Source organism: Gymnogyps californianus, chromosome 4 (assembly GCF_018139145.2).
Source record: "Gymnogyps californianus isolate 813 chromosome 4, ASM1813914v2, whole genome shotgun sequence".
NCBI lineage: Eukaryota > Metazoa > Chordata > Aves > Accipitriformes > Cathartidae > Gymnogyps > Gymnogyps californianus.
Window position 1 is genome coordinate 69,483,040 of NC_059474.1, and position 17,523 is coordinate 69,500,562.

The 17,523-nt window shown below is 36.5% G+C and overlaps 1 protein-coding gene across 1 annotated transcript in view; it reads right to left on the reverse strand.

The window, feature by feature from the left end:
- Positions 1-17,523, reverse strand: part of HHIP (hedgehog interacting protein) — a 72,521-nt gene that overhangs the window by 45,383 nt on the left and 9,615 nt on the right. Inside the window, exons 4-5 of the mRNA XM_050896115.1 lie at positions 11,951-12,107; positions 10,951-11,152 (exon numbers count right to left, since the gene is read on the reverse strand). Of these exons, the coding sequence (XP_050752072.1) occupies positions 10,951-11,152; positions 11,951-12,107 (359 nt within the window). The remainder of the gene's footprint in view (positions 1-10,950; positions 11,153-11,950; positions 12,108-17,523) is intronic.

Consider the following 17,523-nt stretch of genomic DNA (forward strand, 5'->3'; position numbering starts at 1 on the left):
AGTAAGAACTTTTCTTATGTAGTTTGACATAAAAAAAATTCTCTTCTCCTTCACACTACAGTGTGACTCAGATCCATTCATCTACTAGCACTTCTGGTATGTTGTCTCTGGGCTGTTACAGCGATTGAGAATCTAGCTGATAGACATTCACAGAATTTTTAGGAATGTCAAAAATATGAAAGTTTTTGGTGATTTACTCCCTCTTTTATTTCTTTTCAAGGCATTCAGTTAGCATAAAAATAATGATTATTACATAAATTAAAGTTGTTGCAATTCAGCTGTAGGGATTGCTATTCAATGCCAGTGAAGATAGATCAAGGTTTTAAAAAGTATCTGCTGTAAATTAAAAACAAATGGTTGAAAGTGTTTTGCAGACCTCTCTCCCGCAGATTGTATATTCCATTTTCCAAATTAAATCTAAGAGAGAATATTACTTTATTGAGATTTATGGAATAATTTCTTTAAAAATTCCAGCAATATGAGAATGCAGGCAGACATTGACAGTGAACAAAAATAAGTGTCAGCTACTAAGTGGTTTCATCTTTTGGAGGGGTTGGGGTTTTTTTTTTGGTAATGGGAAAAATTAGTTCTGACTGGTTTTTAAAACTAGAATTATATATAAACCATTAAATTAGGGACAGATCATTTGTCCGATTTTAACTGCAAAGGGGATAAAATGGGTGGAAAACATGATAATACACCAGTGCTCTGTTGGAGGAAGTGCTCCTCCCGCAATCCAACTTGCTGAGCCTGTCTAAGGAATAGGACTTAAGAGCTTGTGAAAAAATGTGTGTAAGAGGATATAGAGGAAAATTGTTCTGTGGCATCTGGGGGAAGTACATATAGGAATAGCAGTTGGGCTGTATTAACTATGAAAGTATATATGTTATTAAATTTCTAATCTCTTTCAAGACAAAGACATGACCCATTTTCTGTATGGCATAGTACAAGGGATATAACACCAGAGGAAATGATATAGCCATATACATGCGTACGTACAGGAAAGTACGTACAAGTCTCAAGGACACGGTACTGTTTTTGAGAGCTCCAGTACTTCATGGGTTCCCTGAAGTACTCTAGGACCTCATTACAGATTTTGGGGTGTCCAAGAGCTTAAAGGGATGATGAATCTTGGAACCTTAGTGGACTGTTAAACCTCCTCCCATTAAAGAAAAACATGTGGTTGAAACTGTGTTGGCTAAAACCCATGGAATTTTCTGCGTAACTTTATTCCTTCTTTGCCATTTTGCGTTGGATATCATGATCTGCCTGTTATATTTCAGCAAACGCAATAATTTCCTTTTAATTAGATAATTACCATGTTATTCATTGGTTTTGATCACTTCTAAATTCAGCTTTTGGTTTTAACAAATGCAGTTTCAGAAGATGATGGATTTTTACATTTTTAAAACCTCTAAATGTTCAAAAAGGATTTGTACATATAACAAAATTAAAGTAGGGATTATCTAGCACTGTGTGTGGGATACAGCTATAATCTATACAGTGCATGGAAAAGAAACTGGCATTCTCAATTGCACTGCACACATCTCAGTAATAACAGGGTATGAGGCATACAATTTCATGGAACACCCACAATGAAAATTATTCTTTCCAAACAGAGAATTGTTTTGGAATAAGTTAGGTTAATTGGCACCATGGGATTCCTCTCAAGGAAACACAGAACATTAAAATCTACACATGTGCATGTAAAATGATAAAGTATTATCTTCTTTCCCCTCTCAGCTCCTCAAATCTAAGACACGCTACCCAAAATCAACAGAAACTATTATGTTTTGTTGATTCAAATTTCCTTAGAATAAACTGGCAATTCTTCATCTGGTCAGCTTACAACCTGAGAGTCACTGCACTGTTCCACAATTGCCAGCTTGGGTATGGTTATCTAGTGCAGTCTCTCACACAAAAATAGAGGTCTCTAGAGCTTTTGGCACATGCTTTTCAGAACTGTAAGAATCTTTATTTTCTGTGCAAGCAACAGAGCTCTATGGTGGTAAGATACAGCCTCTTTCAAAGGACTGTTGTGCCCCTATTAGGATTAGAACCAAAAGCTGCAAATGGTTAATGGGAAATCCAGGCACATTTCACTATCATTATATAGTCCTCGGTTAAAACACCGATTGGATTTTACAGTTTCTGAATACAGTTGAAGTATATTAAGTCCTCACAAAAGTATTATCACCCTCTCAAAAATCATAAAGAACTTATCGCTAATAAAGAAAAAATCTTCCTTTTCTTGAAGAAGGCTGAATTCTCATGCAGACTGTTGTGCTGTGTGCATTGTATCTATTTCATTAAGGTTTAAGGTCATTATAAACAAGGACATTCTACTTGGTTTATCTTTAAAATGTCCCGTACTTTCACATTTGGCCATTTGCACACCTTAACCATTATTTCTTTCCCAGTTTTCTGCCCCAATTATGTCAAGACTTTTGAAACCAATTAATTGTGATTCCTAGTGGGCAGGTCACAGGTGAGGTGTGGCCTCGGAAATGACATCTGTTGTGCTGCAAGTCTGACTGCAGCTCTTGAATGAGTGAGAAACCCCTGTGTCCTGTGACCCCACATGACTTCACATGTAAGTCCTGTGCCAAAGAATAGTCTTCATCACTTCCCTCTCTGCAGTCTCCAGTGGAAAGCTGAGGTGTATATTGGTTGCCTTGTTGTTTTTGCAACAACATAGACAACGTAGCATTTCAGGTTCTCACCAAAGACATCCTAGAGTATCCCCTTTCATATTCTGAAAGAGGGGTTCCAGGACACCAAAGAATACCCCAAAATGTATCACTGTTATATGCCAATAATTTTGTTTGCCTTGCCACACTGCCTGGGCCAATGCACATATCTTAAATGGACTGACCATTTAATTAGTCTTAGAAGTACAGCAGCAAGACAGCAAATAGAATTTGCACTCAGCATCGGTGGAATTAATTGTAGAATGAAATGTAAATGAAATCTTACACTGTTCATAATAGGATATATGTCATATTGATATTCTATACGCTAACACTGTTATTTTAGAGGACTATCCCTATTCTTCATAGACAGATGAGAGCTTGGTCTGGTAGAACAAAGAGGGTTTACTTTCCAGAGTTTTCATAAACAACATTTCTGAGTAACTCTGAAGAGTTGCAGGCCCGTTAGGTTGAAGAAGGAAATTTAGACAAGATCTCCCAATTCTCCTTCTACTCCTAAAGCCCAGAGAGAAGTACATCCTTCCACTGCTTCCCTTTCTCTCCATGCATCAAAATAATCCCCTGTTTGGGAGTAATTGGTCACAAATTTAGTAGCCACTGTAAGTTTGGCTTTCTAGGGAGCAGAGAGCAGAAGATAACCTTTGCCGAGAGTATAAACTAGTGCTTAGTAGAGGAGAGCCCGGCTCGCTCTGTGATGTCAAGGCAAAGAACAAGTTCAAGAAAGGTTCATTGATTTCACCCTCATCCACATAAGAATTCAGAGGAAAACAAGTTGATTGAAATTACTGGACTTCATGGAAGGATTAGCATGAACTGTGTGAATTGTGGGTCTTTTGTCAGTAACATAAATCCTGTGGGTCTCGATGGGCACTGTATGTGTTAACTCAGGTTTGTATATCAACATGATGCAAAAACAAATGCACATATCCACTGTCAAGAGGAGTATGTGAGAAGTTTTATCAAAGATAGAACTGAGCATACAATTCAGCAAATAACACAAACGATCTGATTCTATTCACACATTAAGTTTTAAATAGATTTTATCACTGGTTTATTGTAGTTTTCTGTAGCAGCACTCCTCACTGCAAAGGCTGCACAACCTATTATGAGCTCCTTGAAACATGCTGTGCCAGTGCTGGAGGTAGTGGTATTTTTTCGATTTTTTAATTTGTATTTTATATTGAATGATCTGAGTAATACATATTCATGTGATTAAATGTTATGTTGTGATACAAACATGAAGGCATAGTAGAAGTTCCACTACTAATCCTGCATTCCTGCAAAAGGGTGCCTATGGTGACAAGGTGCTCATTTGACCCTAAGAAGCTCTGGAATAATTGGCTGGTAGCAGCATAGTTAGCATATTTACTTATACTGAATATACTAATTGCCATGTTCCACAGCACTCTTCATGGCATCACAGAAGATTGCTACCTGAATCACTGGATCACTCATGAATAAGACTTTGCAGGACTGAAAGTACTTGTGCTCTGATATAAAAACTAATCAACATACAGTAAAGAATATATCTAATTTTTAACTCTTCTTAAGACTATTACTTGGAAATTTGCTGAGCATACACTTAAAACAATTGTTATCAGATACTTCTATATTTTTTTCACTGCAAAGAGAATTGGCTGTTAAAATATTTACAAGGAATTATATAGGAATATAGCATTTTAAAAACTTCGGGAATTAAAAAAACCATATAAACTAGTCTTACTGATTAATTTGAAAGTAAGATGAAATAAAAAGGTGATCATGGCATAGGATTTAGGGGAAGTTTCTGTTAAAATTTAAGTGTTTCTGACAAGGAAAACCATAGTCTTAGAGTAGAGAAGAAGGTGACGGAGGTCAAGGAGCCTAACTCATACATTCTTAACAGTGATCTCCAATACCATTTCATTGAGATTTTCTGTCCCTTTTCCCTTCCCTTCCCTCCCCTGCCCTGCCCTTTCCTTCCTCAGAGGCTTTGCCTTTATCACAGTATTCCCATGAGATGTACTAAGAATATTTTATTACTAGCTAAAAAAAAAAAAAAGGAAAAAAAAAAAGATCTCTACACAAGTACAAGTGGTAATTCCATAACGGCAGTTTTAAGGATACCCATTTTGTAGGGGTTTCTGCTCTAGGGACTGTGTGAGGCAAAGTGCAACAGAATGCAGCCATTCTTGCTGGCTGCACAATTTATGACCCTGTAGTCAGCAGATACACACCAGAGCTACACCAGAGCTTGGTCACAATCAAAAAAAGTAGCAATAAACTGAAAATAACTTAAGGATCAGAGATGACAAGCAACTGAACATGAAGCCCAACTGCAATTCCATACCTAAAGAGCTAATTCAGTCGGTAGATTTATAAGTAGAAAACTACCATGTAACTATAGGGACTTGATTTTACCATTGGCAGTAGTAAGATGTAAACTTGGCTACTTTGTATAGTTCTGAGGTCCTTCATTTTAAAAGGATGTTGGGAAGCTGAATGATTGTAGGGAAGGACTGCAAAAATGATTTAAGGACTAACAGTTGCAGCCCTAGAGCTAATTAGTGTTTCAGAAAGTATTTTGAAAGGTGATTATAGCATTTAACTCCCAAGAGAAGTGGTAGGCTCTTCCTTTTTTGTTGGTTGCCAAATCATACCTTGATGCCTTCCCTTCCGAACAATGTATTTTAGACCAATATATTTTAGACCAATACATGTTTTTGGGCTCAGGAGACAAGAGAGTGAGTGAAAATTGATGTAATAGGTTGTGCTACATTTCATGGTGGCTGCTACTAATCTAAAGGTTTCCAATAATCTTAGGAAATAATACAGTTAATAAGATAAAATACAGCCACAGGAGTAAGGAAATTTGGAGAACTGCTAGAGCATTCAGTATTTTTCTGTAAGTTAGATACAATCTTGAGTACAAGGTGACTGATCTTGTACTAATAACATATTCAGCACTCCTACATCTCAAGAAATCATTAAATTCAAGTATTTAGAACGTTTTGATCCTTTTTTTTTTTCTGCTGAGTGCATTATGGGATAAAATCATATTTGCCTGATACTTTTAAAGCATTTAATTATTTTGCCTAACTTTCCGACAATAAATTCAGATACATCAGGACTATTTTTTCTTGATAATTAAGGTCTCCTTAAGTGCCAGTGAAATCAAAGTATTACCATTATTAGTTCAAAAGCTTCTCATTCAAACTTTCCACCTTTCTTCTACTTGGCAATAGTTTAAAACAAAAAGAAAATAACAGTAGTGAAAATCAGTCCGAAAGAAAAAACGGGTACTAACATTTTCATTAAAAAATTGTCTTTGCTACATAACTTTGAAGGAACAACTGTAAAATGTTGCTCTGTAACTAACAACTCTCTTCACCACAACATAATGGAGCAGTAAATCACCAGAACAGGGAAGCAGACTTTTAGGGTTCTTTTCTGGTAAATGCTTATTCTTTTCTCCTACATACATGCCACATACTCGCCACATACTCAGGGTACTTTGTAGTATTAGTGGCCACAGGTGATGGAATCAGTATTTTCTCCACTACACTGGACTATATATTCCTAAATAGTTGAGCCCAGCTGCATGTCCTAGATTCGAGTTACAGGTGCATGTCTCACTCATGTTCTTAGTCAACTTTGGGGCAAGACTGAGGTGCACAGCTTCCTTCTTTTCACCACATTCTTGAAATAGGGAAGAAAAGGCTAAGGGTGACAAGAGGGACTTGGCCAAGTGCCCAATCCATCCACACATACTACAATACTTACGTAGCCAGTGTGACATAATATACATTGGAGAGGACCACAGATGTTGAATTAGCAACTTCTTCATTAAGATCCATTCATGGCTTCCAACAACTAAGTTGAAAAATAGGAGATCAAAAAAGCATTCCTGCTAACTGTGCTGTCAAAGAGGATTAGAAATTGGGAGATGTGCAGTTAAAAAATGTTTCTTAAGCTCTTCAGAGCTTTTTTTTTTTTAATCTTCAGGAATCCTGCATCTAATTTTCTCTTGAGTAGGGCCTCCAGGAAGCACAAGCTACCATCATCCACTCATGGCATCTCTCTCTGTTATGACATACTTCTACATGCTTGTGCTAATTCCTCCTGAGATACTGGCAGCACATAAAATTATCACTTCTTCTCTTTCATTTGAACTCCTTAAAATTAAATCACATAACTGTCAGTAGATTTTACTGCAGCAACAATTTTCAAGCAGACACCTCAATGACATCAATGAACCAATCAATCAAAAGCCAATGGACCAATAAAACACATGCATCAGGTTGTAACACTCTTCTTACTGAATTTCCATTTATATCCACAGACCTTCACAGGAGTGACCGACAAGAAGCAACTCTAGATAATCCTATTTATGTGCTTAGGTTAGCAGGACCAGTGAAGAAGCCCTACAAGCTCGCTCACAGTGACGTTAGGTGCTCCAAATGAATTTCATCAACACAGGGACCATTAGTTCCATTAGAGGAATAAAACAGCGTCTTTTTAGGAGAGTATCACGGCTGATTGCTATACAATGCAGTCCTCTCTCTTCCTCTGTTTTTGTATATCGTTTTCTTCCTTATCTGACTGCCAGTGCTGCGATGAGCAAAATGATGTTAGTGAGATCAGCACTGAAGTCCAGGCTTGTTTTTATGAAGGAAATATGTCACTCCTGTTTCTTGGTTATATCAGTCTCAAGATAGTTTTAAGTATATTCTTTGGAAAATCATCATGCAACAGATTTGCTGCTTTGTGACAATATAACGATTTTATCACTCCTAAATTTCCTCTTTACGTTAGAAAAAGAAGAGAAAATCAACCACCACTATTTTACTCCATCAACATTAAAAATATCTTATTGGGATAGCTGTCCAAAACGCTTTTCAGAGGCATCAATTTAAATTACCTTTCATTCAACCACAGCTGCATAATTATTATTATTATTTACTGGATACAACATACAGAATCATAGAATCATTTAGGTTGGAAAAGACCTTTAAGATCATCGAGTCCAACTGTAAACCTAACACTGCCAAGTCCACCACTAAACCATGTCCCTAAGTGCCATCTTAGTGTACTTCGAATAGGGAAATGGGGTAAGAACAAAATAGTTTCCAAAAAATCTGTGTATTAGAAACTTTTGAGTAAAAAGCTACATTTTGACCAAAGAGAAAAAAGAGCATTCAGAGAAAGATCTTCCCCCAGTTCCTTAACCACTTTTTAAACCAAGAAGCTTCTATATCCACAAAGCTTTTTCTTTTTATTCAATTTTTCTTCCTCTGTCTTGCATTTCTAATTGAGCTGGAAAACAATGCACATCATAATCTGAAAATTTACGTCAGTCGCAAAGCCAACACCCTTCCCTGTGAGAGGAGGATTCTTCACTTACCATGTGCCGCCCCACATCATGGAGTCAGGCACTGCAAATATGACATTAGCAGCTGACAAGAAGATTATTCTTTCTCTTCGATCCGAATAAATGAGAGAGGAGGATGAATTACAGATTTGCAGGATGTTTACCACATTACAGTAGGTATAAAAGTTTGAGAAAATATTTTTACTGTTGTCACTAGCGTTAACGGAAAATTAAAAGAAACTGCTGTTTTCAGACACTTGGGTATAAGAGAGAAAATTTTTACACTTATTTTTAGCAAAAAAGAATTGTTTGCCTTTTCTTGCTACCATTGCTCCAAGGTTGGAAAAGAGGTGAACAGTTTTTGTTCACTTCAATGAATAGTCTCTATGTTAACTGAAGAATAACATTATATGGATGATGTTATACAGGAATTGACTAGATTTTGGGGTTAACATCTACGAATCTGTGTAAATGAACAGAGGACTCAAAAAAGGCAACAAGTTACCTTGGCAAAACACTTCACTGAACGTATGAGCCTAAGTATGATCAGGGACAACTAAAAATTCATTGATTTAATTTTACTTTTTCACTTACACCACTATATGAGAAAAATCAGGCACATTAAGCAAAATGTATACATACAAATTCATCTACCTGACACTACAAGCATTTCTTGAGTAAGCATAGAGGACACATTCAGTGATTCTCGCACTTTGCACGTGGATGCAGCGTTTCAGATAGTGGGGTTTTATTTAATTGCTGGCTGTACACTATCTGCACTGCCTGCTGGAAAATTGTCTATCCACACAGTATTCTCCATTACCAATTTCTAGCTTTAAAGTGTATAACAGGTAAGTAAAATCAAATACCCCTCAAGTAGTCTATTTTGATAGAATAATTGCTACTGTTGTCACAGTGATCTTGCATCCTTGTAGGTAAAGGACCATGGACAATGATTATAGGAATCAGACTGCAGGGGATAAGCATAAAAATGTTTAAGAACTCTTGTTTTAAAACTACCATTTGGATTATGTGGGTTTTGTTTTATTCTATTTATTTATTATTTTATATAATCTACTCATTCCTCAAATTCTTTCCCCTTTCTATTTAAGAGCTGGAGTATTGCTTCTAGGCACATTCCCTTTCTCCTTACCTGTGAAGTACATAAAGCCTCCGTTCTTGCCAGCCTGCATTAAACACTGCAATACAATTATCCTCAGTCACCGGACTGTTATCTCAGGGAATTGAATTAGACTTTCTAGCTTAGAGAACATCAAATTATTTACACAAAATGTTATAGTTGAAACAGATCCAGTTTAGAGTATTATATGATGGTTAGGGTAGTAAAGACTAAAAATATCAGGTCACTGATTTAAAACAGAACTAAAAGTTGAATCTGACTCTGAGAGTAGCTGTTAGAGTCTTATCAAGCAGGCTATTGCCTATTCAGAAGCATGGAAAATCAGTTTTCCATTTAGCCTTGCCTGTAAATTCCAGCTGTAAAAGTTTCCTCAAGGAAGGTTTGTTTGGGATCGATAGCAGTTCTGTGGAAAATTTCAGTGTCAGTTTTTCACAAGTACAAACTATCAGAATTTTTGGTTAAGAAATACGAAACAGCCTTAGATTGATGTTCAAAAATACCCCTGATAAGTCCTTTCTGTTTTGGTATCTTGAACTTAATGATTACTTACAGAGGCAGAAAGGGAAATGTTCAGGAAGTCACAGAATCATATAAATTGGTTCTTTTCCTGAAAAAGGTGTAATATATTTCATTTCTCTCTCTCTTTCAACACAAACCAAAAACCTCTGAGATTTTCTCTCAGAAAAGACTATCTTAATCAGCTTATTGCCCTTACAGCTGAAACACAAAATGATTAGTTAGCATGTGCTATGCATTTTAAATCGATATAGTTTGTCACAATTATTATTTAAGATTACTCTGTCAAGAGTATGTCAATATATCTTTCATCCATGAAGGCTTTATGATATATAGTCCTGACTGTTCTAGGCAAAACTTGATTACAATTTAAATTTGCTTTATATATCTGGATTTTACTTGCATTACCATTCTAAAATACGACAAGAAATCAACATGAAACAACCCTTATGACATTTCCAAAGTAAAATAGCCCCCAATAGACTTACGAGTTTTCCATTAGTACTTACCCCATACCTAGATGTAATTTCTTACCTTCACCCTCCAATGTATTCCCATCAGTGCCCATTCACCATTCACTCCCCTGACCATGAAAGCCTTCCCATTAAACATGATGAAAGCTGTTGCACCAACCCCACCCGCGTGTCTGAATTTAGAAGATCAGTCACTTTTTACGTGCATCTCAAATACCTGCCGTTTTAAAGCAGCCTCCCACCAAGGGCAGCTTGTGCCACATTTGAGGTTGAGCCAAGAGGGAGTGAACACCCCAGCCCCTCTCCCGGGGGTCCCTGAGCACTCCCAGACCCCCTCCTGTGTCCAGCTCCCGGGACATCACTGAGCACCTGCAGGTCAGGGGAGGCCCTGAGCCAAACTTGCTCCCACTGGAATCACAGCAAAACTCCGCTGAATTCAGTGGGATAGAAATGAGCCCAAAGGATGAAAATACAAAGACAATGCTGTGGGATGCTGGTGTTGGATAGTTTCTTCTGAATTTAAAGTCAGGAAAAAATGAAGGGAAAGAGAAAAATGTGGTGACAGTTATAAGATGCTATGTTTTCCCTTCCCAAAACAAGGAGCTTTTCACTTCTTTGCCAGATAGAACTGTAGTGCCTGTTGTCATTACTCTTCCTTTTTATTATTTAAATTAAAATAATTTCTGAAAAACGTTTCTTCCCTTTTTCCCCATATACAGGCTAAAATATAAACAGGTAGAGATAAGTATAAAATCCAACCTTTATTCCACTTTGAACAAGCTTGTGTATATCCAAAAAAGGTTCCTTGAGTATGTCTCCTTCAGGACTGAAAATCTTCACATATCCTTCTTTCTCAAGAATAAAGAGGCGATGGGATCCATCCCCACAATGTACTGCTCCAACAGGCTGCCTTAGTCCACTCACAACCTCCTGAATACAGAAGCAGTTGTGCTTGTGTTTTCTAAAAAAATTTTAAAAAATAATGAGAAACTTCTTCTGTCTCGTAACCATGACACAACAATGTTCCTAAAACATAAAATGATTGCTCTGCAGTGATATTAAAAACACAGTTATACAATCCAGAATAAACTTATTTCCTTGAATGTATGCAAGCAGATAATACTGAAAATCAATGTGAACTTCACTTCAGCAAAATTTGGTTTGTATACAAGAAAGAGAAAATTAATCCTTCTTAGATCTGAAATGTAGCAGTATAGGAGAGAAAAAATTTGATAAAAAAAGAGAACAATTTATAAATACAAAATTTCTACAATACAATAAACAGTAAATTCCAGCAATTTGACAAAATTTGGCTTCTAAAACCCATTTAAAAATAATGACTTATGATGGGACAATCTAATTATTTTCGCAAAGAAAAATACATGAATGAAATAAATTGAAAATCACGAAATAAATATTGTACTAATAAACTTATTGCAGTTGTTTAGTAATATTAAATTCAGGTAGAAATGACTTCCTAGAACTACGTATGATCCACAGGGTGGACCATAACCAAGATCCACAGGGTGGATCGGACTAGGATTCTAACACTTTTTCAGCAACGCAAATATCAAATGGTACTGAAATACTGAAGCTAATGTGACTTTCTCTTTTAACGTACACTAGCAGCAGCAAAAGAAAGTAACATCTGGAAAACACAGCTGCTGAGCATAAGCACACACTGAGCTGTTTCACTGTGAAAACCACAGGCTTTGCTAGGGTTTTTTTTTCAGATTAAACAGCATTTATCTTTATGAACCTGCTGATCTCTTCCTCTTTGTCATATTCTTCCATGTGGTCCAGGGAGTTAGAAGCTGGCCCTCGCACTTGTTTTCTTGGAAAATCTGGAAAGCATACACCACCATCTTTTCTTGCATAGTAAAAGCAAAACTCATCAGCTGTAGTTTGGAGAAAACCTTAAAAATGCAAAAGAGCATACAAATATTTAGTGTGTTGTCATGTCTGCAGTTTTGTGCCGTCAAACTAATCTTTAAATAGATTATATATTGAGTTGAAAAAGAAGTCATTCTAAACAAAGTGTTATCTGCAAAAAAGGCCTGCTCTAAATAAATACAAACTATTACCTTTTATAGTTTATTCATCTGTATTTGTATTAAACCTTATTTTCAGTGTGCTTAAATAAAAATACCATTTCATTCAAAATGACACTACAGTTCACTCATTAAAAAATTAAGAGACAAAGTTCAGAGTTGAGGCTGTGATATACTTTCCCCTGATTTTAACCTTATTAATCAAGTGTAGTATCTGCTGTAAAACAGCTTGAGCAGCTTTCATTTAATTTTTTTTTTTTTAAGTGGCTTGTTGTAGTAAAAATTTCAGTGAAGACTTCAGTAAAAGACATGCAGTAAAGACTTTGTGGAATGCTGGCAGCAAAGGACATCAGTCGGAGAGGTGAATAATTATTTGTCTCAGAAAGCAAGAAGTACTGCTGAAAACTGCACCGTGTTGACATGCAGTTGGCCTCTGGTTGACTCCCAGCATTAGAGTGGGTGAACACAGTGTCCCATCGTGAGGTCTACTTCCTCAGCCCCCATCCCCTGAAAAGGGGGATATGTCTCATGCTGCATTGAAGCTGGCTTTAAGCTGGCTTGGATGAAAGGTGGTCTTCAGGTTTTAGGTTAAAATAGGAAGGAGTTCGAAGACCCAGGGAAACAAGAAGTTGGTAAAATGAGAGCCTTTGAGGAAAAACCCTGCCACTACTGGCATTACACTATGTTTAATGACAGCAAAAATATCTATTTCTGTCCACAAACCTATTTCTAGTCATTTCTATCCAGTTTTTAATTATTAGTATTAAATCTAAGAAGACAGAATTCGGCTAGTTATACATGTACTATTTTACTAAAACGTTGTTAAGAGAATATGTCTTAAGTTACCTTCATTCCTCTTTGCGTTATTGGCATACTGTGTTAGGATGTACTATGGTCCAGGACATAACTCTTAGGATACACAGAATTAGCACTTAATTGGAATTAGAGGTCTAATTTATGCATGGCTTTACCACTTGTGAATAATGCAGTAATCCATAGATCTTGCCCATAAAACCTCTGGCTTACAATGTACAATAAGAGCTGATCAAGGACAGCTGTGTTTCATTGGAAAATGCCAATTTCTTACAAGCAAAGCTTTTTCAGAAACATTATCAGTTTTGACAAAATTTTACTTAACGTGATGTTTCTGGTCCAAACTCTAACTTCTGGTCTAAATGAAAAAGAGAGAAACAGACAGCGAACCTCGTATCACTATACTCCAATGTCTTCTAATTAGGGTGTTTCATTAGGAAGAGGAATATTCAGGTCAATGCCCCTCATCTGTCAGGCAAGAGTTTGACCCTAAGTCTCCCATTTCCCAAGTAAATGTCCTAACAACGACTTTATTAGCTATCCTGGGGTGGTCTCTCTGTGGCTTTCTTCATGGAAAATTTCGAAAGAGTTCAATTTCTTCCTTATGTGGAATAGGAAAATTTTTTAGATCCCAGAATTTTTGTGGAGTGGAAAGCCTTTCCCACCCAACTATACTTCTTTTCATATGCATCTTCCTTTAAAAATATTGGAAAAATAACACGACAAAGCCTGTCTTTGGTTTCTATAAAATAATATCTGGAAACACATGGTAGTGTGTTGTGGTATAGAAGTTTAATTACCATGATTTGGAGCTTCAGTAAATATCATCTCTGAGGAGCTGGTTTTAATTTATAGTAGTTATTTGGAGAAAATGGGAGATATCATTTCAAGTGGAACAACTGAAGAGGAACTCTGATATAATCATGGAGTAGTATTCCAAGGCTTGTAGATATAATGCCAAAATCAAAGGTAATCTAAAATCTTGCTGTTGAATTATTTGACTTAAGAATACGCAGTTTTGTCTTTAATAATTTATTTCTCTAGGCACAGTGGGTCATTCCAGAAGATGCAATAGCAAATTAGAGGTGTACGATTTCTAAGAATTTATAGAATTTTCCAAGTATACCATCTACTATTTACTAAGGATAAAGCAGTCTTGTTTTGAATGTTATCTTTAGTCAGAAAAATTGAGAGCATATTATGATCATATTGTTTACTCGGTACATGTTCATTTCAAATAACAATCAGATGCAAACTCACTTGACTAATGCCTTATGCAATGCCTTTTCTTATATGTAAGACTAATCTCTTTTCCTTATGAAATATTTTATCGTGCACTTAAGTACATGTTGCACTGCAGTCGCCTTTTGCTATTTAGCAAACCCATCAGCAGGTTCCAACAAAGGATAAGGCTTATGTTCCATTTTCCTTAAAAATGCTCATAAAGAATGGGGTTTGAATTAAACTATGAAAATCGGTCAGTAAATTGCTAAAATGTTGCGTTACTAGAAGGAATGTAACCTCTGTAAATACAGTTTCACCTGTGAATTAGGGATGGAATTTTGTTCTATAAAAAACACAGTAATTAAAAAAAAAATCTGCTTGTGTTATATATACTAGATTCAACATACTAACAGCATCACTAAAGACAGTCAGAAAAACATTTGCTTCTACTCTCCTATCTGCTTGTAGCCATTTAATGTTTTCTTTATCGTGCTTAGATTGTAAGGTCTTTAGTGTAGAGTTTGCCATTTTGTTCAGTGTTTGTACAGTGTCCAGAAGAATGGCCCTTGAGAAGTGCCCCTAAGCACTAGAATTGTTTGGAGAAAAAAAAAAAGATCATTTTGCTCAGTCTGAGTTTATTCAGATACAGCTCTGTCACTGTCCTCTATGAGAACTATGCCTAATAAGGACTGCAACATTTGGTGCTGTGTGAATTTCTGTACTTATTACTTTATTTTAAAAGACTCATACATATCATTACAAATTTTCTACCAGCTGTGTTTGTGTTGACAGAGCAGTGCTCGTGTTAAGGAAGAAAACTGAAATCACAAAGGAAGATTAAACATAATGTTTAAGTGTTGTACATGTCAGATTTTGCACAGGCTTGCATTTCTATGCTTTTAAAACTTTCTGTCTTGCAAACAAGAATCAAACTACAGACTTTTCAGTTAAGGCAGTTATAGTGAAGGCTTTCTGTGTTCACCTTTATAAAAAACTGTGGGATTAAGTTGCATGATTTCAAGCCTTTTCAAGGGAAAACTTCTGCTCTCAGCTGATCCTCACCTCCTCTCTCCACTCATATTTGCGGTCAGTTATTCCTCACACTGCATCTTCCTTCCTATCCTACCTTCACCAAATCCCACTTCACTGGATTCCCTGCTTACCCATCCCCCCGCCTCTTCTCTTTGATATACAACTCAAATGTCGTGGTAGCATTTGTCTTTACAGTAAGTCAAGTTCCTATTCACTCCCTTCCTTGTTTGCACTACACACAGGATTGAATATCATCCACTCATGTGAGTAGACCTACACTGGCTTAGAGAGCATCTGGAAATCAGGCTCACCTGCTTTATTCCTGCTGTGACCTTGAGCATACAGTTCAGTATTGTGTAAAAGAAGAATTTTCCTGGCTTTTTTTTTCTGATTTGCACTTTTGACAGCTAGATGTGAATTTGTTCACAAAACCCACATTCTCCTCTCTCTTCTCAACTCTCAGTGAAAACTAAATCAAAGATGTGATTCCAGACTGATTGTTTCAAAATGTAGTAAGTTCAGTGGTAGCTCACATCATTTCCTACTGGTTTTCAAGTGACTAGGCCCTCTTCTCATACTGACACGTTGCACGTACAGTGTCAGGGTTAATCCCCTTGATGCTCTTGTTAGCAGTAGCAACATTATGAGCCACTACTATTTTTTCTGCGGGTTGACTATACTGATTGTGACTATTAGTCGACTATGTTAGAACTTCTGGAAGTATTGTGTGGGTTGCAGAATTTCTTAGATTTCCAGCATTTTGGGCTGGGGTGCCCCTGTTGGGATTTAAAAAATTCCTATCAAGCAGCTGTTCTGGTAATGCCCGATTCAGATCTGGGCCTGGATCTGAGTTCACCCACAATCATCTGGAACCCATTTCTTCAAATGAAAATAATGGAGAGCACAGAGTTCAAAATCTGTCCAATGTCTTTGGTTGGCAGAACACACCGTGGCTGTGGCACAGGTTTGTTCCTTAGAATATGTCACTTCCACTGGCATGGATCAAGTTTCTGCTCATGCCTAAAGGGAGAATCAGCCGTGCCTTTCTTTACGAGCTATATTAATAATAAACATTACACAGTCTTCTCTTATGACCTTGGAAAACTTAAAATTCATATTGATTGAAGATACTTCATTAAGTCACTTAACTCCAGTGTCTCCATCAGTAATCACTTAAACTGAGGCCTACAGTAAAGATCAGATGAGAAATAATGAGAACAGTCACCTGGGATGAAGCAGGGAAGTTCTAATCTCATAGACTTTGTGAAACATTACACCCTCCTGCATTAATATATCCATACAATCCTAACAGCTATTGTTATTATTCTGTTTGAATAAAGAATCGGGTCCACTTTTTCTTTGGATATTCCTAAGAAGTCAATGGAAGTTCTGATACAGTCATAACTGGTGGGCAAACTGCTGTCTTCAAAAGAGTTAACCAAGGATCTGCTAGAGTTTTCATCTTTGCAAAAAGAGACAGAACAATAAATGAATTTCTGGAGCTAATTAATGAAAAAAACTGATGTATAATTTCTCAGTCTTCTTGGTTAATATGTACTGCTAAAGTTTCAATTCCAGAAAAGATGCTTGCTATCTTAAATCACTAATAATATTTCTCATTTGTGCAGGACTTAAGGGACAAAATTATTTTTGTAGTCAGCAATTTCCTTAAACTCCTTTGTATTGGTGTTCAGAAACAATTAGCACTCCCTAATGGAGGAAGAGTAATTATTTGACTTTTTAACAAATGCACAGTGAATCATTGCCAGAGACCTTGGGTTTGGGGGCCTATTAATTTCCAGCTCTTTGTTTAATCCTCCAGGCTAAGCTGAAAACATAGCTTCCACATTTTCTATTTTTTTCTTTCTTTTGCAATAAATATTATTACGGATATATGGGTCTCACAGGTAAAATAGAAAACCCAAATAAGTTGTTATTTTAATTATTTATATTTTAGAATGTATAAGACTATTAAACTATATTAAAAGCCTATAGGCCATCTTCTCAAAAAGGGCTTGAATCTTACTTAATTAATACCTTCAGGAAATCCTAGTATAGGTATCAACAACCATATGTACCAGCCAAGTCACCAAATTAACCCCGTTGGTGGATGTGAGTGTGCAACAACTTTTTGTTAGTACAACCCACTTTCAGAACAAGTATTTAGAATGATTATTAGCATCTGATTGATGTAGGAAAAATCCTATTTTAA